This window comes from Coregonus clupeaformis, chromosome 3, assembly GCF_020615455.1.
Source record: "Coregonus clupeaformis isolate EN_2021a chromosome 3, ASM2061545v1, whole genome shotgun sequence".
NCBI classification, from domain to species: domain Eukaryota; kingdom Metazoa; phylum Chordata; class Actinopteri; order Salmoniformes; family Salmonidae; genus Coregonus; species Coregonus clupeaformis.
Window position 1 is genome coordinate 17,659,129 of NC_059194.1, and position 23,827 is coordinate 17,682,955.

Here is a 23,827-nt window from a genome sequence, read left to right on the forward strand (position 1 = left end):
GAAAGGGGGGGGTCACTGCAGCCCAACATGCATTGGGTTAAAAACCGACGAGGCCAAACAGGAATACACAAAATATCTTTATTCTCTTTGAAAACCAGCAGTAAAGTCAGGAAAACGAAGAGACGAGGAGATGAAGAGAAGACGTCCTTAAGATCCAGATAAATATCCAGAAGAGGAGAGCCACACGGACAGAGGCAGGAGAAAGGAGAGACATTCACCAGGACAAGCTTGAAGACAGGAGAGAAAGACCTGGAAGCATGGGCATAGCGTAAAGACAGTGGTATGCACACACAGACACACAAGCATGACCTCAACGCACGCACACACACACAAGCACACACACAAAAGCAAAAAAAGACTCACAAACACATCCACACAGCACACGCATCCACATAGCACACGCATCCACACAGCACACACCAACGGCGACAAAAAGAGAAACCGAGGCACATCTAGGTCCATCTATACTGCATTTATAGCACTGACTTAACGTGCTGTCTCTTTAAATTTAGCAAAGTCAAGTAAAACAGTCCACATTGAAAGAGAGCAGGCCGTACACTATAGGAGCCCTTTGAGGTTTACCAGAAATGAGAGGAACCTGGGCCACATGATCAAACAGCAGAAATTGGGTGGATTTATATAAGAAAGGCTTCAATTAATTTATGGAAGTAGGCCTATCCTGAAACAGGTTTAGGTACCAAGAGTTATCTAACAACTCTTATTCACTATTATTCAACTATTATTCTGATTTGGAACTATTCACACGGATTAGCTATTCATTCAAATTGCTGTATGCATTACTGAATTACAATTACTAGCTATAAGTGAAAGAATGGTAAACAAGTAGTAGTATTGTCTTAATAACTGCAGTGCATGTTCTTATTTTTTTGCTGCAGTGCTGTGAAATCACCTTTTTCCCCCTTCATATATAGTTATGCACAGTAAAACAGAGAGTGGTTCAAGAGGTCATCTTAGGTCAGTTGTGCATTTTGCCTTCTCACGGTTGGGGCTAGGATCAGAGTTGGATAGGGATTATGGATTAAACAGACAGTGGCAGCGGGGAGAAGCAGTGTGATTTACAAGAGACAAGTCTCTGGGGGGTGTGTGTGTGTCCAAGGTCAAGGGAAAGTGTGAAAGGAGACTGAAATCTAAATGCAGAGTCATTGTAGAGGATTGCAAACTCACAAGGACAAAGAGAGACAGAGAAAGAGAGAGAGAGAGAGAGAGAGGTTGTCGGTGTGATCCTTTTAAAAGTGGTAGTATTTTTGCTGACAGAACAGAACACCCCTAATCTCACTTTTAGTGAAGGGAGGGGTAAAGGGGTATGGAGGGATTTATGATATATATTTTGAGTGAGTGTGAGTGTGTGTGAGTGAGTGTGCGTGTGTATGTCAAGTCAATAGGGTCTGCAGCTCCAGTTAATCCTTTGGTACTTCAGCTATTTAGTTTAAAACAATTATTATTTTGCCTTTAGTTTAGAGTTTTGCCTTACCTAATTTAAATAGCATAACAAGATAATTTGTTTTCATTGTTTAGAGGTCAATTCCTTTACTAAGTTTGTAAACTATGAAAAGGCTACATTTGATTTATTCCTATGTTCAGACAGAGCTTACATAATAATTATAATAATATACATTTGGTGGATGTTTATATTTGTCCCATTTTACACAGATACAAGTGTGTATTATACACATGTGTGAATTGGACATTTGTTTTTTGCATATCCCAACTCTCCCTGAGACACCCTCGGAGAGTGGGGTTATGGCCAGGGTCTGCCATTATCAACGGTGACCCTGGAGCAATTAGTGTTAAGTGAAGTGCCTTGCTCAAGGGCATATCGGCAGACTTTTCACCTTGCCAGCTCAGGGATTTGAACTAGCGACCTTTCAGTTACTTGCCCAACACGCTAACCACTAGGCTAACTGCCGTCCTGATTTGCAAGGATCAAATAAAACTGTGAGAAACTCTGATTTTATAATGCTGAATGTAACCTTTCATATCAATAAAGTCAATTGAAATAAAACCAAAACTTAAGTTGAAGACAAGAAAGGATGTCCGAGGTGGAAGCTACTTACTGGTGACGGAGATGTTGATCTCTCCGGTGCGGGGGGTGAGCTCTCCGCTCTCTGAGGGGATCTGGGGTCCAGTGCCGGGGTGGCCTTGCTGCAGGGGCTCCAGGCTGATGGACGTCTCACTGGACAGGTCCACCAGGGCCGTCCGCTGGCTTGCCATCATCTGGCTGCGCCCTATCCTATGGTCCATGTCGAAGCCGACGTTGTCCACGCACGGCAGGTTAGGCTAAAGGGGGGAGGGGGGTAACGACAAGGGTTAGAGGAATGTTATGGCTAGTGGTTAAACACAAGGGTTAGAGGAATGTTATGGCTAGTGGTTAAATACAAGGGTTAGAGGAATGTTATGGCTAGTGGTTAAACACAAGGGTTAGAGGAATGTTATGGCTAGTGGTTAGACACAAGGGTTGGAGGAATGTTATGGCTAGTGGTTAAACGCAAGGGTTTGAGGAATGGTATGGCTAGTGGTTAAACACAAGGGTTGGAGGAATGTTATGGCTAGTGGTTAAACAAGGGTTGGAGGAATGTTATGGCTAGTGGTTAAACACAAGGGTTAGAGGAATGTTATGGCTAGTGGTTAGACACAAGGGTTGGAGGAATGTTATGGCTAGTGGTTAAACACAAGGGTTGGAGGAATGTTATAGCTAGTGGTTAAACACAAGGGTTGGAGGAATGTTATGGCTAGTGGTTAAACACAAGGGTTGGAGGAATGTTATGGCTAGTGGTTAAACGCAAGGGTTTGAGGAATGGTATGGCTAGTGGTTAAACACAAGGGTTGGAGGAATGTTATGGCTAGTGGTTAAATACAAGGGTTAGAGGAATGTTATGGCTAGTGGTTAAACACAAGGGTTAGAGGAATGTTATGGCTAGTGGTTAGACACAAGGGTTGGAGGAATGTTATGGCTAGCGGTTAAACACAAGGGTTGGAGGAATGTTATGGCTAGTGGTTAAACACAAGGGTTGGAGGAATGTTATGGCTAGTGGTTAAACACAAGGGTTGGAGGAATGTTATAGCTAGTGGTTAAACACAAGGGTTGGAGGAATGTTATGGCTAGTGGTTAAACACAAGGGTTGGAGGAATGTTATGGCTAGTGGTTAAACACAAGGGTTGGAGGAATGTTATGGCTAGTGGTTAAAGTCTAATTTGTGTCGTATTAACTTTGGCCAATGTTAGGTCATGCTAGAAAGAACGGAGGCATGGTACGTTTTTGTAACAGCTGGGATTTTCTACATTCTGATCGCTGACCCTGATTTTGACCATGACCTTAACATGAACACTTGACTTCAGAGCAAATAGCTCTTGTAGCAGCTCATCAGATGTGATGATAACACTTTAGTCCTGGTTTGACTAGTTTCTGGTGTCTGAGCAATAGTTCCATAAATTGCCAGCAGGGGGAATACTAGGACTATGGATGAGGTCATATACAGCTGGCATAAACAGATGGTTACGCAATTGCCTGGGCCATGTTCAGTTGCCAAACATTTTTTTACATTGCAGATAGAAATGCCATGAATAGAGCTGATGTGATTCCTTATTCTACATGTCAGAGAGGCATGTTTGTTCTACATAGCCTATTTCTATCTGAACGTTCCAAAACGTTGCATCCTACTGAACGCGCCCCAGGATGAACATGGTCTGTCACAATGATGTGGAGCAGCATGTGAAGGGCAATCTGGGGAAATAATGTCTTAATCTACAACACAAGACAGGTTTTGTTGTATTCTACTGTTAATCAACATAAACATGTAAATGTAGATAATGACAATATATTAAGGCAATCTTTTTCCTCTCATTATTTGGGTCAAGAGTCGTTTGTGAAGTTGATCACAATTTTCTTTATGAGTACTGGCGTTGCCGGATAACATTGGCAAACTGACTTCCAACACATTTCTACTGATAAGGCATTGAGATATTGACTACACTAATACTCACCATGATTCCCAGAGCTTTGAGAATGTTCAGTTTACACATGGGGCAGGTACAGTGCTCATTCAGCCAGGGGTCCACACACAGCTTATGGAAGACATGTCTGTGCAGAGAGAAAGAGAAACAAAGAACACGGTTGAAGAGCAGGAACCCACCTCCACAAACAAGCCCCAAAATGGCCTACATGGGGCTCTTCAAAGTCAGCCTTGGCCCATTTACGTCCTGCGATTGCACAATGTTTGAGCTGACAAGGAGGGCCTGGAGTATGAAAGCGGAAATGGTAACACTTTATATTAAGGTCCCTTAATAAACAATTTATAAGCAGTTTGTAAAGAGTTTACTTACCATTTATGAATCATTATTCCTACATTTGTAAATGTCAATAAGCAATCTCTAAAGTCATGTCTGCATTTATAAACTCTATTTTAATTAAACTGCCTTTCTCGACAGCATGCTAGGCTAGCTTATGCTGAAGATAAGCTAGCCTAGCATGCTGATGAAAAAAATCAGTTTAATTAAATAGTGTTTATAAATAAAATGTATAAATGTTGTCCCCAGGAAGGGTAACTGGTGCTTCAGCAACAGCTAATGGGGATTCTAAAATAAAAAATAATCAAAAGACTCTTAAGAGATTATTGACATTTATAAATGTAGGAACAATGATTCAACAATGGTAAGTAAACTCTTTACAAACTGTTTATAAATGGTTTATTAAGGGACTTCAATATAAAGTGTTACCGAAACAAGTCGCGCTTTACAGACACAGTGATCATTGTGGCGCAACTTGGACAAGGTTTACATTGTCTGTCCGTCATGACAAAAGACAGCCATTGTAGATCTGAGAGAAACTTCATCATGTTTGAAATAGTGGTCTGCTCCCTATTACTATATGATGCCGGACGGCCAGTTTCAATGCACTTCAAAAGGACCATTAGGAACAGATTTACAGTATCTTCTCTTGCCTACCTCATAACATATCACTAACCATAACTGCTTGATGGCTTTATCAAAGGCATGGTGCATTAAACATCCTTATGATGAGCATCCTTAAAACAATACAAGGCCCCATTACATTATTGCTAAAGAACAATTCCTTAAGTGCGAGTACCAGCCATGCATAATAGAAAATACTTAGCCGCCAATACCTAAGAACAAACATAAAAGTGCACGTTGATTCTGTTAAGTGCCTGTCTAACATGGCCTGGCATTTCCTGGGCATGTTATGTTCCTTATTGAAGCCCCTTGCAGCGGGGGCACCGGGCCTCTACCACTGCTTTACTTTATTTCAAGGGGGGCACAGAAAACAAGGGCTCCATACATTAATGATGAGTCTGTTAACCATACAATGGCTTGGGGAGAAAGTCAGTGTGCAGTAAGAAGCAGTGCTACAAGAGAGGGACTTTTGGATAAGCTGTGGTTGTAGTGAGACTTGGATAAGTGTGTGTGTGTCAATAAGCTTTGATTGTGTGTGTGTTTGTTTTTTCATTAAATTTTTTTATTTCACCAGGTAAGCCAGTTGAGAACAAGTTCTCATTTACAACTGTGACCTGGCCAAGATAAAGCAAAGCAGTGCAATAAAAACAACAACAGAGTTACATATGGGGTAAAACAAAACATAAAGTCAAAAATACAACAGAAAATATATATACAGTGTGTGCAAATGTAGCAAGTTATGGAGGTAAGGCAATAAATAGGCTATAGTGCAAAAATAATTACAATTAGTATTAACACTGGAATGATAGATGTGCAAGAGATGATGTGCAAATAGAGATACTGGGGTGCAAATGAGCAAAATAAATAACAATATGGGGATGAGGTAGTTGGGTGGGCTAATTTCAGATGGGCTGTGTGTGTGTGTGTGTAACCAGTGTGATAGTGTTTGGGAATGTGTCAAAGGGTGAGCTTGTGTTGGAGTTTGTATGATTGTTTTACAGTGTGAATGTGTGTGTGTATATGTATGCTATAAGTGAGAAACTCCAGTCAGGGAAAGATTCCGCTCAGAGTATTTGCCTGCATCCCAGGATGCACCCTATTCCCTATGTAGTGCACACATTTTGACCAGGCCCATTGGGCTCTGGTCAAATGTAGTGCACTATATAGGGAATAGGGTGCCATATCAAATGCACTCTTTCTTAGAGCAGAGTAAAAACAGAGAAAGAAATGACAGCCGGACAGACACCTATTAGATACTATAACAGATGCCTTCACAGAACAACAACAACATACCAAGATAATTATGTTTGTTGTTCCTGTCTTGGTTCAAATCAAATCAAATCAAATCAAATTTGGTATGTTTGGTTTATCCAGATGGCATTTGTTACAGCATCTAAAATATTTGTCCACATGCCTACCTGCCTGCCTGTCTATCTGTCCATCCAAGTCTGACCAGGAAATCGTCCCTCCATTGACAAGACACTGTCCTATAGACTGATATTAAATGTAAAGAGACAAATTGAATGGCCGAGGGCAGGTCAAGTGTACTCCATTACTTCAATGCTTTTAGTTATTGATTGGGGGTAGCAGCGTGTACTTAAGGGAGGCACCAGAGGGGTTGGTGTTGAGAGATACAGTATGAACACACGTGATCAGGACCGATAAACTCCACTCTACATAAACAGCCCTGTTCACTCCTCCTCTCTCTCTGCCTTTCCCTTGTTTCCTATTGTTTGTCCTCATGTCATCCCCCTCTTTCTTCGTTCTTGCTCTCCCTCTCTTCATTCTCTCTCTCTCCACCAAGTCTGTGTGGATAATCCATGTGTTTGCCATCAGGATCAAGTCTTAGGTTCCGGCTCCTCTACTAAACTACAAACACTACAAGGATGCCAAGAAAATATATTTGTGCATCTTGGTGTCATTGCAGTATGCCCTAAAAACACCTATCTGATGAAGGGCACAAACCAAAGGTACATTTTAAACTACTAACATGACCAGTCGACTGCACAGGTTACTTCAAATTAGCCTACCTTTGGATTGCAGACAGAAATGAGCTCTTTAGGTAGCCTAACTCTGACACTTACAGTTCTAGTCAAAAGTTTGGACACACCTACTCATTCTAGGGTTTTTCTTTATTTTTACTATTTTCTACATTGTAGAATAATAGTGAAGACATCAAAACTATGAAATAACACATATGGAATCATGTAATAACCCAAAATGTGTTAACCTCTACGGGATCGGTGTCCCTTATAAGGGATGGTTGCTGCTCAATATGCGATATGTGACTAGAATGGTGTTGTAAACAGACAACTTTCTGGGACATAGACATATCTTATATGGGCAGAAAGCTTAAATTATTGTAATTCTAACTGCAGTGTCCAATTTACAGTAGCTATTACAGCAAAAAAAATACCAAAATAGTGCACAACAAAACACTTATCACGGCAACTGGTTTGGTACATTCACCTCTGAAGGTAAATAATGTACTTACATTCAGTAATCTTGATCTGATTTGTAAACCGGGGGGGCCCAGAGATAAAATGTAGTCTAGTTTTGTTTGAAAAATCTATTTTTATATTCGAATGTAGGAACTGGGTTCTACTGTTTGACCTCTGGATCCACACCCACCCCGCCCGGCCATCTAGATGTGACGGTTAGCGTCTTTTCTGTAGGGAAGCTAATGATCCATCTTGTATGACATTCCTGGGAGTGTGCAAACTAAAATGTTGTATTACCATAGCATTTTTTGTATGTTCTCTATAGTTATGTACTTGAAAACCAATTCGGCACATTTGGGAAAACTCCTGGCAGACTTGATACAACATATTGTGTAGTGATGTAATTCTTCACTGAATCAGTCTGAAACTTTGCACACACACTGCTGCCATCTAGTGGACAACATAAATTAAATCTAGAATCCTATATCACTGTCTGGCCTTTCTCTAGCATTTCAAAGATGATGCAACAAAAAATAATAATCGAAAATGCATGTTTTTTGTTTGTATTATCTTTTACCAGATCTAATGTGTTATATTCTCCTACATTAATTTGACATTTTCACAAACTTCAAAGTGTTTCCTTTCAAATGATATCAAGAATATGCATATCCTTGCTTCAGGTCCTGAGCTACAGGCAGTTAGATTTGGGTATGTCATTGTAGGTGAACATTTAAAAAAAGGATCCGATCATTAAGAGGTAAAACAGCTTCTATCTTAAGGCCATCAGACTGTTAAATAGCCATCACTAGCCAATTAACAGGTGTGCCTTGTTAAAAGTTAATTTGTGGAATTTCTTTCCTTCTTAATGCGCTTGAGCCAATAAGTTGTGTTGTGACAAGGTAGGGGTGGAATCCAGAAGATAGCCCTATTTGGTAAAAGACCAAGTCCATATTATGGCAAGAACAGCTCAAATAAGCAAAGAGACATTAACAATTCAAGAACTTTGAAAGTTTCTTCAAGTGCAGTCGCAAAAACCATCAAGCGCTATGATGAAACCGGCTCTCATGAGGACCGCCACAGGAAAGGAAGACCCAGAGTTACCTCTGCTGCAGAGGATAAGTTCATTAGAGTTACCAGCCTCAGAAATTGCAGCCCAAATAAATGCTTCACAGAGTTCAGGTAACAGACACATCTCAACATCAACTGTTCAGAGCAGTCGACAAAGATAAGTGGGAACGGTTGACGGCTCAGCTGCGAAGGGCGGGGCACGCGTAAACAAGATGGCGTATTGAATAGAAATCGGTACAAAACACCTCAAGATGAAAACATAATATTCAAAATCAGTAAGTTAGACTAAATATTAGCATTTCATATATTCGCAGTTAATATAATTCAATCTGGATAATAACAGAAATAAGATCATAAGGCTAGAGAAATATATCGACAAATATTACTACAACAAGCAACACCCAAACATGACTGAAGACAAGCGTGGAGAGCCGATCCCCAAAAGGAAACGCGACTCATCGACAGATACAGATGATATATGCTTTTCACCACTGGGTATGGTAAGTGTGGAAAGCGACCTGTTGAAGTCGATAAATGACAAATTGGGCATATTAGAATTGGTCAGTAAAGACGTAAAAGAGTTGAAAGCGAGTCTTCAAATGAGTGACGAAAAAGCTTTGGTAATGGAGAAAGAAACCAAAGAAATAAAAGTGACAGTCTCTAAAATGGAAACGGACGTTAGGGAATTAAAAAAGGAGAACAATCTTCTGAGAGAAGCCTTACTAGACATCCAAACTAGATCGATGAGGGAAAATCTAGTACTTACGGGTATTCAGGAAAAGGAGGGAGAAATAACAGAGAATATTATGAAGGACTTCCTGCATACAGCGCTACAAATCCCACTCGAGGCTGTCGATAAAATCCAACTCGAACGTGTACATCGTTTCGGAAAAAGAGGACAGAAATATGAGCGCCCAATCGTTGCCAAATTTGCTTTTTTTAAGGACAAAGCTATGGTGAAAACCCTGGGAAAAAGACTTGCTGGCACGAAAATAGGCATGAATGATCAGTTCCCGAAGGAGATTGTAGAAAGGCGCAAAGTTCTGTATCCAATCTTCAAGGAAAACAGATTAAAAGGGAAACGTGTTGCACTAGTGGTGGATAAATTATATATTGACAACCAAATGTTCAGAGACACAAAGACTACTCCATGGCTATTCTAAAAGTTGTAATAGAGGAGTCAAATATTGGAGCACCTGATACTAGCAATGATAGGGATTGTAATATTAAATAACATTTATAGTAAGTATAGTATTTTATAAATGGATAAAACGATATAACAAGCAGAATAATACATCTTTATATACAAATAATTAGAACATGGATTTTTTTGGCGGGAGGTTGTTGTTTTGGCGGATGGTTGTTGTGGTTGGTCCTGTGTTCTCTCTGGCGTCCTTTCCCCCTTGCAGCAGATGTGGATGCGGGTGCGTTTGCACGCTCGGCCCATTTCTTCCGCAGTCAACCATGTGGTGTGCATTTTTGTGTTTGAAAAGGTGCGGCGTTAAGTGAGTGAGAGGGGAAATGGTTGCATATCCCAGAGCCGACCGGGGGTCTATGAACAGGGGTAGTGAGAGAGAGAGAGCTTTCAATTTTGTGTAGATGAGGGATATACATTTTTAAATATAGTATACATCTAATCTAATTATTCATTGTCCTATCATGATGGAAAGATCCCTAACCCTATAACCTGGACACCCACCTGAGCGACACATACACCAAAGAGAAGTTCCCATCTATTTTATGGACCTGCTGTGAATATGCAGCCTAAACAGAGAAATAAATGCGGTCAGAGACCTACTTGAGCAGCACCGCCCCCTCAAGATTCTGAGCCTGCCTGGCAGGGTTGGTCCTACAAAGCCAGAGCCCCCTGATGGGAGAGCATAATATACAAGGAAATTCTCAAAGCTGCTAATGAGAACCTTGACGACCTTTTACCTAGCCGGTGGGGATTCCGGTGGGGTACACCCACCCAGGTAGTGGCAGTGCTGGCAACACTGGCTGTAACCCATGGGGAGGGGGTCACACTCGGACAATCAGAGAGGGGGTTTATCATTGTGGCCCAGGTGGCACAAAATAATCAAAGGTCTGACCGCATGGAGATGCTTGGGAAAATGGTTACAACAGGGGATCAGAGTGTTTGTGTCTCAGGTGAAGAGGGTGGATCTGATCTCCATCACCTAGGACTTGACATAGATTAAGTAGATTAATCAAATCTCACATTGTTATCAATTTCTGCTCAATCTGCATGCTTTCTCAATCAGCTTTAACTGTATGTGCACTCGTAGATCAAGTTATTTCTCGAGTTGGGCTCTGGGATATAACAGCCGTTGAGTATCGGATTTTATGGTGGATTGTGGGGGAGGGGGGTTGAGTGTGTTGGAGTATGTGAGTATGTGCATGTGTGCTTGTCTGGCATCTGTTGTGGGGGGTGGGGGGGGATGGGATGGACCGCGGGAATTATTTGCTAGGATAATAATTGCTTGTCAATGAATTAAATGTAATACAATGGCAATCCTGGTTATATGTTAGAATCCTATGCGTGAACTGCCGACATTATTACGCATATTAATTGATAATGATGGAAAATAGGATATGCATAATAAAAAATTAAAAAATAGTTATATAGATATATCTATATAGAGGTGAAAGCATTGGAAATGCTTTTGGCGGTTAACCTGCTTCTGTTTTGTGGGTGGCACTGTGTGCTGTTTTCGATGGATGGGTCCTGGCCTCTCGGGGCCTTAGGGATACGGAGGGACGTGGGTGGGATGCTGATCACTGGGATGACGGCTCAACTTGGGATGGGGAGGGGCTTTAGCGGGGGAATTAGTGGAGAACAATTGAAGGGTTACTCCGTAGCAATGCAAATATCACGGTACAGCTATATGGACACTCAATCATTACGCTATTTTTTATTGGTAAATTTACAAACATATATAATGATAAATAGACTTGAAACTTGTATCTCATTATGGTGTATGGTGAAATAAGTATAGCCAGTTATAATTGTAATGGCTTAGCTGATAATAACAAAAGAAGAACAATATTTACATGGCTCAAAGAGAAGGAATATAATATCTATTGTATACAAGAAACTCATTCAACAATTCGAGATGAAGTAGCGTGGAAAAAGAATGGGGGAAATATACTTCTCCCATGGGCAAAGAAATTCAAAAGGGGTGATGATATTAATTAATAGTAATTTCGATCCGAATGTGCAAATTGTCCAAATAGATACGCAAGGTAGATGGATTATTTTAAATATGGTATTGGACTATAAACAGATATGGCTCATTAACCTTTACGGACCAAATAATGATGATCCACAATTCTTTGACAATATATATAATAAATTATCAAGCCTGCAAGCAACTCAAGACAATATTATTATGGTGGGGGATTATAATACTGTTTTAAATAGCTCAATGGACCGAAAAGGAAATCACACCACAAACAATCACCCACATGCTCTTAAGGAAATTGTGAATGTCATGGATACATTAGAACTAGTAGATATATGGAGGCTTAAATATGCTGATCTAGTGAGATATACATGGCGGAGACTGAATCAAGCTAGTCGTCTTGACTTCTTTCTTATCTCATTCTCGTTGGCACCAAAAGTAAAAAAAGTGTTGATAGGGGACAGAATGCGGTCGGACCATCATATAATAGGCATATACATTACTCTGACTGAATTTCCACGTGGGCGAGGATATTGGAAATTTAATCAAAGCCTATTAGATGATAATTTATTTATAATTAGAACAAAGGAATTTATAACTGACTTTTTCCAACATAACATAGGTACAGCGAATCCCCTTATTGTATGGCAGAGAACCCCTCTCCACTGGGGTTCTCTGCCTCTAACCCTGTTGCAGGGGCTGAGTCACTGGCTTGCTGGTGCTCTTTCATGCCGTCCCTGGGAGGGGTGCGTCACTTGAGTGGGTTGAGTTACTGACGTGATCTTCCTGTCTGGGTTGGCGCCCCCCCTTGGTTTGTGCTGTGGTGGAGACCTCTGTGGGCTATACTCGGCCTTGTCTCAGGATTGTAAGTTGGTGGTTGGGGATATCCCTCTAGTGGTGCGGGGGCTGTGCTTTGGCGGAGTGGGTGGGGTTATATCCTTCCTGTTTGGCCCTGTCCGGGGTTTCTTCGGATGGGGCCACAGTGTCTCCGGACCGCTCCTGTCTCAGCCTCCAGTATTTATGCTGCAGTAGTTTATGTGTCGGGGGGCTGGGGTTAGTTGGTTATACCTGGAGTACTTCTCCTGTCTTATCCAGTGTCCTGTGTGAATTTAAGTATGCTCTCTCTAATTCTCTCGTTCTCTCTTTCTCTCTGAGAACCTGAGCCCTAGGACCATACGTCAGGACTACCGGGCATGATGACACCTTGCTGTCCCCAGTCCGCCTGGCCTTGCTGCTATTCCAGTTTCAACTGTTCTGCCTGCGGCTACGAAACCCCTACCTGTCCCAGACCTGCTGTTTTCAACTCTAAATGATCGGCTATGAAAAGCCAACTGAGAGACCTGAGCCCTAGGACCATACGTCGGGACTACCGGCCGTGGTGACTCCTTGCTGTCCCCAGTCCGCCTGGCCTTGCTGCTATTCCAGTTTAAACTGTTCTGCCTGCGGTTATGGAACCCCTACCTGTCCCAGACCTGCTGTTTTAAACTCTAATGATCGGCTATGAAAAGCCAACTGAGATTTATTCCTGATTATTATTTGACCATGCTTGTCACTTATGAACATTTTTGAACATCTTGGCATGGTTCTGTTATAATCTCCACCCGGCACAGCCAGAAGAGGACTGGCCACCCCTCATAGCCTGGTTCCTCTCTAGGTTTCTTCCTAGGTTTTGCCTTTCTAGGGAGTTTTTCCTAGCCACCGTGCTTCTACACCTGCATTACTAGCTGTTTGGGGTTTTAGGCTGGGTTTCTGTACAGCACTTCGAGATATTAGCTGATGTAAGAAGGGCTATATAAAATAAAATTGATTGATTGATTGATTGATATGGGACACCTTTAAATGTGCCTTTAGAGGCCATGCAATTCAGTACTCATCTCGAAAACAAAAGCAATTTAGGTCAAAAGAGTTTATACTAAGAAAGGAAATAGAAAGTCTAACAGAACAGATAGATGGCAACAAAAACTAACATAGAGGCTCAGAATAAATTAGAGGAAAAACAAAAAGAAATGGAAAAACTTATTCAAGAAAGATCAAGTGTAATATATTATAAAAATAAAGCAAACTGGATGGAATATGGGGAAAAATGCACAAAATTCTTTTTTAATCTTCAACATAGGAATGCTACCAAAAAGAACTTAATGAAACTGGTTACAATTGACGGAGTCACCCATAATTCACCTAATGATATTTTGAAGGAAGAAACAAAGTATTTTAAGCATATGTTTTCTTTTCAGTCGCCTCCATCTCCTCTAACTGAAGCTAATTGTAGAGATTTTTTTTCTATTGATAATGTCAAATTAACAGCCACACAGAAAGACTCATGTGAAGGTGAAATTACAGAGGAGGAACTTCTGGATGCAATTAAAGACTTTAAGTCCGGGAAAACTCCAGGGTTGGATGGCATACCAATCGAGGTATACCAAACCTTTTTGATATACTAAGAGGACCGTTATTAGCATGTTTTAACCACTCCTATGTAAATGGTAGATTATCTGACACTCAAGAAGAAGGTCTGATCTCATTATTACTGAAACAGGATACAAGTGGAAAATATAAAGATCCAGTCCATTTACAAAATTGGAGGCCACTTACACTTCAGTGTTGTGATGCAAAAATCCTAGCAAAATGTATAGCGCATAGAATTAAAAAGGTATTGTCGGATATTATTCATTCTAATCAGACAGGTTTTTTATATGGAAGATACATTGGAGATAATATAAGGCAAGTATTGGAAACAATAGAACACTATGGAAAATATGGGAAACCAGGCCTGCTATTCATAGCAGACTTCGAAAAGGCATTTGATAAAGTTCGACTGGAATTTATATATAAATGCCTGGAGCATTTCAATTTTGGAGAATCTCTTATAAAATGGGTCAAAATCATGTATAGTAACCCTATGTGTAAAATAGTAAATAATGGCTATTTCTCAGAAAGTTTTAAACTGTCAAGAGGAGTGAAACAAGGTTGTCCACTATCGGCATATCTATTTATTGTGGCCATCGAGATGTTAGCTATTAAAATCAGATCCAATAATAATATCAGAGGATTAGAAATACAGGGCTTAAAAACAAAGGTGTCATTGTACGCAGATGATTCATGTTTTCTTTTAGATCCACAAATAGAATCCCTCCACAGCCTCATAGAGGATCTAGATACATTTTCTAACCTCTCTGGATTAAAACCAAATTATGACAAATGTACTATATTACGTATTGGATCACTAAAAAATAAAAATTTTACATTACCATGTAGTTTACCAATAAAATGGTCTGATGGTGATGTAGATATAGTCGGAATACATATCCCAAAGGAAATAAATGATCTCACTTCAATAAATTTTAATAGAAAGTTATCAAAAATAGATAAGATCTTACTACCATGGAAAGGAAAATACCTGTCAATTTGTGGAAAAATCACCCTGATTAACTCTTTAGTATTATCCCAGTTTACCTATTTGCTTATGGTCTTGCCTACGCCTAGCAAACAGTTTTTTAAATTATATGAGAAAAAAATATTCAATTTTATTTGGAACGGCAAGCCAGACAAAATTAAAAGAGCATATTTATATAATGAATATGAATTCGGAGGACAGAAATGATTAAATATTAAAGCATTAGACCTATCACTAAAATCTTCAGTCATCCAAAAGTTATACTTAAATCCGAACTGGTTCTCAAGCAAATTAGTAAGATTGTCTCACCCACTGTTCAAGAAAGGCCTTTTTCCCTTTATTCAGATTACAACCTCTCACTTTCAGTTATTTGAAAAGGAAATAATCTCCCAAATGTCAATATTTCTAAAAAAAGCCATAGAAAGTTGGTTGCAATTTCAATTTAATCCTCCAGAAACTACAGAACAAATAATGCAACAAATATTGTGGTTAAATTCAAATATACTAATTGACAAAAAACCTTTATTTTTTGACAGAATGTTTAAAAAAGGTATAATCTTCGTAAATGATATCATCGGTAGGACTGGTGGAGTTATGTCGCACATGCAGCTAACAAAAACATATGGAAATGTCTGCTCTACCCAAAATTACAACCAAATAATTGCAGCCTTACCGCAAAAAGTGGAAGAGGAAAGTTGAAGGGGGAGAAAGTAAGGAACTTGTCTGTCGGCCTTGCATTAAAGAACATAATTGGTTAAGGAAAACTGTGATAAATAAAAAAGTATATCAGTTTCACTTAAGGACCAAAGGATTGACAGCCATCCCATATAGATTGCAAAATAGTTGGGAAGAGATCTTTGACGTACCGATCCCATGGCATAGTGTTTATGAACTGACACGCAAAACGACACCGGATTCAAAAATTAGAGTCTTTCAATTTAAATTATTATATAAAATTCTTGCTACCAATAGAATGTTATTTATATGGGGGATACAATCTTCCCAGCTCTGCAGATTTTGCTGTGAAGAGATAGAATCATTAGATCATTTGTTTTGGTTCTGTCCATTTGTAGCTTGTTTTTGGACACAGGTCCAGGAATGGCTAAAGGATTGCAATATTTACCTGGAACTAACCTTGCAGATAGCATTACTGGGTGATCTGAAAAGTCATAGTCAATCAATCAATAATATAATAATACTTTTAGCAAAAATGTTTATTTTTAATTCACAATCTGTAGAAGCAATGAGAATAGAAAGGTTCAGAACTTTTGTAAAACATCACAGTACGGTTGAAATATATATGGCAAATAGAAATCCTATATGGATGGTGTTAAGAGATAGATGGGAGGTATTGAATAGAGTTGAAGGATGGGACTAATAACAAATAACAACAAATAATAACAAAGATAGCTAATAATGTAAGCATACTGTGTCCATAATAAGTATATAGGTTGTATGTTGGGAGCTTTTGGGAAAGAGCACAGTTAGAAAGATATGGCATTTAGAAGCAAACCGGATGGACATCATGAAAATGATCGGAGAGGTTGAGAGTAGAAGAAGTTCAGGAGCAAAAAAATAAATATATATATATATATAATTATTGTAAAATTAACTCTGTCCATAAGGTGTAGATAGTAAGTATAGACCGGAAGTAGAGGCCTGGGCGTTGTTGTTCACTAATTTACTCCAAGTAGGGAAAGGATGGTGGGGTTGAAAAGTAATAAAGGGGAATATATATAAAAAATAAAAATAAACATGGGGGATTGGAAGTGATGCAGACAATTACATTGATAGAAGATACAATCTATCTGCAATATTAAGCTGATCCATCCCCCCAATAATAATAAAAAAAAAAAAAAAAAAAAAAACTGCACCTCAGATTGCAGCCCAAATAAATGCTTCACAGAGTTCAAGTAACAGACACATCTGAACATCAACTGTTCAGAGGAGACTGCGTGAATCAGGCCTTCATGGTCGAATTGCTGCAAAGAAACCACTACTAAAGGACACCAATGAGAAGAAGAGACTTGCTTGGGCCAAGAAACACGAGCAATGGACATTAGACCGGTGGAAATCTGTCCTTTGGTTTGATGAGTCCAAATTTGTGATGTTTGGTTCCAACCGCCGTGTCTTTGTGAGACGCAGAGTAGGTGAACGGAAGATCTCTGCATGTGTGGTTCCCACCATGAAGCATGGAGGAGGTGGTGTTATGGTGCTTAGCTGGTGACACTGTCTGTGATTTATTTAGAATTCAAGGCACACTTAACCAGCATGGCTACCACAGCATTCTGCAGTGATATGCCATCCCATCTGGTTTGCAATAGTGGGACTATCATTTGTTTTTCAACAGGACAATGACCCAACACACCTCCAGGCTGTGTAAGGGCTATTTGACCAAGAAGGAGAGTGATGGAGTGCTGCATCAGATGACCTGGCCTCCACAATCACCCGACCTCAACCCAACTGAGATGGTTTGTGATGAGTTGGACAGCAGTGTGAAGAAAAAGCAGCCAACAAATCAAATCAAATCAAATTTTATTGGTCACATGCGCCGAATACAACAGGTGCAGACATTGCAGTGAAATGCTTACTTACAGCCCTTAACCAACAGTGCATTTATTTTAAACAAAAAAAGTAAGAATAAAACAACAACAACAAAAAAGTGTTGAGAAAAAAGAGCAGAAGTAAAATAAAGTGACAGTAGGGAGGCTATATATACAGTAAAATAAAGTGACAGTAGGGAGGCTATATATACAGGGGGGTACCGTTGCAGAGTCAATGTGCGGGGGCACCGGCTAGTTGAGGTAGTTGAGGTAATATGTACATGTGGGTAGAGTTAAAGTGACTATGCATAAATACTTAACAGAGTAGCAGCAGCGTAAAAAGGAGGATGGGGTGGGGGGCAGTGCAAATAGTCCGGGTAGCCATGATTAGCTGTTCAGGAGTCTTATGGCTTGGGGGTAGAAGCTGTTGAGAAGTCTTTGGACCTAGACTTGGCACTCCGGTACCGCTTGCCGTGCGGTAGCAGAGAGAACAGTCTATGACTAGGGTGGCTGGAGTCTTTGACAATTTTGAGGGCCTTCCTCTGACACCGCCTGGTATAGAGGTCCTGGATGGCAGGGAGCTTTTCCCCAGTGATGTACTGGGCCGTACACACTACCCTCTGTAGTGCCTTGCGGTCAGAGGCCAAGCAGTTGCCATACCAGGCGGTGATGCAACCAGTCAGGATGCTCTCGATGGTGCAGCTGTAGAATTTTTGAGGATCTGAGGACCCATGCCAAATCTTTTTAGTCTCCTGAGGGGGAATAGGCTTTGTCGTGCCCTCTTCACGACTGTCTTGGTGTGTTTGGACCATGATAGTTCGTTGGTGATGTGGACACCAAGGAACTTGAAGCTCTCAACCTGTTCCACTACAGCCCCGTCGATGAGAATGGGGGCGTGCTCAGTCCTCTTTTTTTTCCTATAGTCCACAATCATCTCCTTTGTCTTGGTCACGTTGAGGGAGAGGTTGTTGTCCTGGCACCACACGGCCAGATCTCTGACCTCCTCCCTATAGGCTGTCTCATCGTTGTCGGTGATCAGGCCTACCACTGTTGTGTCGTCGGCAAACTTAATGATGGTGTTGGAGTCGTGCCTGGCCATGCAGTCATGGGTGAACAGAGAGTACAGGAGGGGACTGAGCACGCACCCTGAGGGGCCCCCCGTGTTGAGGATCAGTGTGGCAGATGTGTTGTTACCTACCCTTACCACCTGGGGGCGGCCCGTCAGGAAGTCCAGGATCCAGTTGCAGAGGGAGGTGTTTAGTCCCAGGATCCTTAGCTTAGTGATGAGCTTAGAGGGCACTATGGTGTTGAATGCTGAGCTGTAGTCAATGAATAGCATTCTCACGTAGGTGTTCCTCTTGTCCAGGTGGGAAAGGGCAGTGTGGAGTGCGATAGAGATTGCATCATCTGTGGATCTGTTGGGGCGGTATGCAAATTGGAGTGGGTCTAGGGTTTCTGGGATTATGCTGTTGATGTGAGCCATGACCAGTCTTTCAAAGCACTTCATGGCTACAGACATCAGTGCTACGGGTCGGTAGTCATTTAGGCAGGTTATCTTAGAGTTCTTGGGCACGGGGACTATGGTGGTCTGCTTGAAACATGTTGGTATTACAGACTCAGTCAGGGACATGTTGAAAATGTCAGTGAAGACACTTGCCAGTTGGTCAGCACATGCTCGGAGTACACGTCCTGGTAATCCGTCTGGCCCTGCGGCCTTGTGAATGTTGACCTGCTTAAAAGTCTTACTCACATCGGCTACGGAGAGCGTGATCACATAGTCGTCCGGAACAGCTGGTGCTCTCATGCATGCTTCAGTGTTGCTTGCCTCGAAGCGAGCATAGAAGTGGTTTAGCTCGTCTGGTAGGCTTGTGTCACTGGGCAGCTCGCGGCTGTGCTTCCCTTTGTAGTCTGTAATAGTTTTCAAGCCCTGCCACATCCGACGAGCGTCAGAGCCAGTGTAGTATGATTCAATCTTAGACCTGTATTGACTCTTTGCCTGTTTGATGGTTCGTCGGAGGTCATAGCGGGATTTCTTATAAGCGTCCGGGTTAGAGTCCCGTTCCTTGAAAGCGACAGCTCTACCCTTTAGCTCAGTGCGGATGTTTCCTGTAATCCATGGCTTCTGGTTGGGGTATGTACGTACGGTCACTGTGGGGACGACATCATCGATGCACTTATTGATGAAGCCAGTGACTGATGTGGTGTACTCCTCAATGCTGTCTGAAGAATCCCGGAACATGTTCCAGTCTGTGCTAGCAAAACAGTCCTGTAGCTTAGCATCTGCGTCATCTGACCACTTTTTTATTAACCGAATAACTGGTGCTTCCTGCTTCAGTTTTTGCTTATAAGCAGGAATCAGGAGGATAGAGTTATGGTCAGATTTGCCAAATGGAGGGCGAGGGAGAGCTTTGTATGCGTCTCTGTGTGTGGAGTAAAGGTGGTCTAGAGTTTTTTTCCCTCTGGTTGCACATTTGACATGCTGGTAGAAATTAGGTAGAACGGATTTAAGTTTCCCTGCATTAAAGTCCCCGGCTACTAGGAGCGCTGCATCTGGATGAGCGTTTTCCTGTTGATTAATGGCCTTGTACAACTCATTCAGTGCAATCTTAATGCCAGCATTGGTTTGTGGTGGTAAATAGACAGCTATGAAAAATATAGATGAGAACTCTCTTGGTAAATAGTGTGGTCTACAGCTTATCATAAGATACTCTACCTCAGGCGAGCAAAACCTCGAGACTTCCTTGGTATTTGATTTTGTGCACCAGCTGTTGTTTACAAATATACAGAGACCGCCACCCCTTGTCTTACCAGAGTCTGCAGTCTGCTCAGCATATGTGGGAACTCCTTCAAGACTGTTGGAAAAGCATTCCTCATGAAGCTGGTTGAGAGAATGCCAAGAGAGTGCAAAGCTGTCATCAAGGCAAAGGGTGGCTACTTAGAAAAATCTAAAATCTATGTTGATTTGTTTAACACTTTTTTGGTTACTACATGATTCCATATGTGTTCTTTCATTGTTGTGATGTCTTCACTATTATTCTACAATGTAGAAAATAGTCAAAATAAAGAAAAACCCTTGAATGAGTAGGTGTTTCCAAACTTTTGACAGGTACTGTATGTAGGCAGTAGTCGTGAGATGATGATTGCCGTGCATTGCATTGTGTGTCTTTTACCTAATTAAATAATAGCAGGTTGAGGCCTGAGGCAAAAAAACACTTCATGTTTAAAATCAGTTGCAACGATGTCAAATCAAATCATTTTATTGATCGCGTACACATATTTTGCTTAAGTTATCACAGATGCAGCGAAACGCTTATGTTCTAGCTTTAACAGTGCAGTAATACCAAACAATACAAAACAACACATACAAATAAACAAACAAACAAAAATTAAGAAATATCAGAACGAGCAATGTCAGAGTTCGGAATACAAATATATATGTATATGATGGTGTGTATAGACATTATGGACAATATATGAATAGAAAAGGTGTGTACAGCTGTAACTATATAGGAGGAGCATTGACTAGAATACAGTATATACATATGAAGTGGGTGAAACAGTATGTAAACATTATTAAAGTGACCAGTGTTCAATGACTCTGTACACAGGGTAGCAGTCTCTAAGGTGCAGGGTAGAGTACCGGGTGGTAGCCGGCTAGTAACAGTGACTAAGTTCAGGGCAGTGTACTGGGCAGAGGCCGGCTGGTGATGAATGTTTAACAGTCTGATGGCCTGGAGATAGAAGCTGTTTTTCGGTCTCTCGGTCCCAGCTTTGATGCACCTGTATGTACTGTCTCTGCCTTCTAGATGGTAGCGGAGTGAACAGGTCATGGCTCGGGTGGCTGAGGTCCTTGATGATCTTATTGGCCTTCCTGTGACACCGGGTGCTGTAGATGTCCTGGAGGGAAGGCAGTGTGCCCCAAGTGATGCGTTGAGCTGACTGGACCACATCTGGAGAGCCCTGCTCAGACATTTCAAACTGTTCAACTTCCTTTAACACTAGCTAGCGATTTTGAAACATGCCGACTATCAGCACATCCACACCTTCTGTGAGGATGAGGACATACTGTACGTGAAGTCTTGCCCTTTCTGCCTCATAGGACCTGTTCTTCACTTCCCCTTCTCCCAGCCCCTCTGATTGCTCCTCTTTGACAGAGACTGGATAAGCAGGATGGATGGAGAGCATTAATGGTAGATGACCAGTTCAGTCCTGGACTGCGTTTACATTTCTGATATCTGATCTGGACTGAGCTGGTCTGGTCTGGACTGAAGAAGGAGTGGGTACATTGTCCTTGTGTCAGTTGGGCCAAACTAAACATTTATATTTGAGTAATTTAGCAGTCACTCTTATTCAGAGCGACTTACAGTAGTGCATTCATTTTAAGATAGCTAGGTGGGACAACCACATATCAAATCAAATTGTATTTGTCACATGCGCCAAATACAACAGGTGTAGACCTTACCGTAAAATGCTTACTTACAAGCCCTTAACCAACAATGCAGTTTTAAGAAAAATAAGTGTTAAGTAAAAAAAAAAAAAAGCAGCAGTAAAATAACAGTAGCGAGGCTATAAACAGGGGGTAACGGTACAGAGTCAATGTGGGGGGGCACCTGTTCGTCGAGGTAATTGAGGTTATATGTACATGTAGGTAGATTTAAAGTGACTATGCATAGATAATAAACAGAGAGTAGCAGCAGCGTAAAAGAGGGGGGCGGACGGACGGACGGACAATGCAAATAGTTTGGGTAGCCATTTAAATTAGCTGTACAGGAGTCTTATGGCTTGGGGGTAGAAGCTGTTAAGAAGCCTTTTGGACATAGACTTGGCGCTCCGGTACCGCTTGCCGTGCGGTAGCAGAGAGAACAGTCTATGACTAGGGTGGCTGGAGTCTGACAATTTTTTTAGCCTTCCTCTGACACCGCCTGGTATAGAGGTCCTGGATGGCAGGAAGCTTGGCCCCAGTGATGTACTGGGCCGTACGCACTACCCTCTGTAGTGCCTTGCGGTCGGAGGCCGAACAGTTGCCATACCAGGCAGTGAAGCAACCAGTAAGGATGCTCTCGATGGTGCAGCTGTAGAACTTTTTGAGGATCTGGCCAAATCTTTTCAGCCTTCTGAGCGGGAATAGGCTTTGTCGTGCCCTCTTCACGACTGTCTTGTTGTGTTTGGACCATGATAGTTTGTTGGTGATGTGGACACCAAGGAACTTGAAGCTCTCAACCTGCTCTACTACAGCCCCGTCGATGAGAATGGGGGCGTGCTCGGTCCTCTTTTTCCTGTAGTCCACAATCATCTCCTTTGTCTTGATCATTTTGAGGGAGAGGTTGTTATCCTGGCACCACATGGCCAGGTCTCTGACCTCCTCTCGATAGGCTGTCTCATCATTGTCAGTGATCAGGCCTACCACTGTTGTGTCGTCGGCAAACTTAATGATGGTGTTGGAGTCGTGCCTGGCCATGCAGTCATGGGTGAACAGGGAGTACAGGAGGGGACTGAGCACGCACCCCTGAGGGGCCCCCGTGTTGAGGATCAGCGTGGCAGATGTGTTGTTACCTACCCTTACCACCTGGAGGTGGCCCATCATGTCCAGGATCCAGTTGCAGAGGGAGGTGTTTAGTCCCAGGGTCCTTAGCCTAGTGATGAGCTTTGAGGGCACTATGGTGTTGAACGCTGAGCTGTAGTCAATGAATAGCATTCTCACGTACAGTTGAAGTTGGAAGTTTACATACACTTAGGTTGGAGTCATTAAAACTTGTTTTTCAACCACTTCACACATTTCTTGGTAACAAACTATAGTTTTGGCAAGTCGGTTAGGTCATCTACTTTGTGCATTTTTCTAACAATTGTTTACAGACAGATTATTTCACTTATAATTCACTGTATCACAATTCCAGTGGGTCAGAAGTTTACATACACTAAGTTGACTGTGCCTTTAAACAGCTTGGAAAATTCCAGAAAATGATGTCATGGCTTTAGAAGCTTCTGATAGGCTAATTGACATCATTTGAGTCAATTGGAGGTGTACCTGTGGATGTATTTCAAGGCCTACCTTCAAACTCAGTGCCTCTTTGCTTGACATCATGGGAAAATCAAAAGAAATAAGCCAAGACCTCAGAAAAAGAATTGTAGACTTCCACAAGTCTAGTTCAACCTTGGGAGCAATTTCCAAATGCCTGAAGTTACCACGTTCATCTGTACAAACAATAGTACGGAAGTATAAACACCATGGGACCACACAGCTGTCATACCGCTCAGGAAGGAGACTCGTTC

General features: G+C 41.5%; 1 protein-coding gene across 6 annotated transcripts in view; it reads right to left on the reverse strand.

Moving 5' to 3' along the window:
* LOC121541588 (E3 ubiquitin-protein ligase RNF130-like) overlaps positions 1–23,827 on the reverse strand; it is a 101,677-nt gene that overhangs the window by 12,418 nt on the left and 65,432 nt on the right. For 5 of the 6 annotated variants that reach the window (XM_041850723.2, XM_041850748.2, XM_041850741.1 and 2 more), the window contains exons 7-8: positions 4,003–4,099; positions 2,076–2,298 (exon numbers count right to left, since the gene is read on the reverse strand). In XM_041850723.2, coding sequence (XP_041706657.1) covers positions 2,076–2,298; positions 4,003–4,099 — 320 coding nt within the window. Of the gene's footprint in view, positions 1–64; positions 250–2,075; positions 2,299–4,002; positions 4,100–23,827 lie in introns of those variants that run through there. The other variant, XM_041850756.2, reaches the window with a different exon arrangement.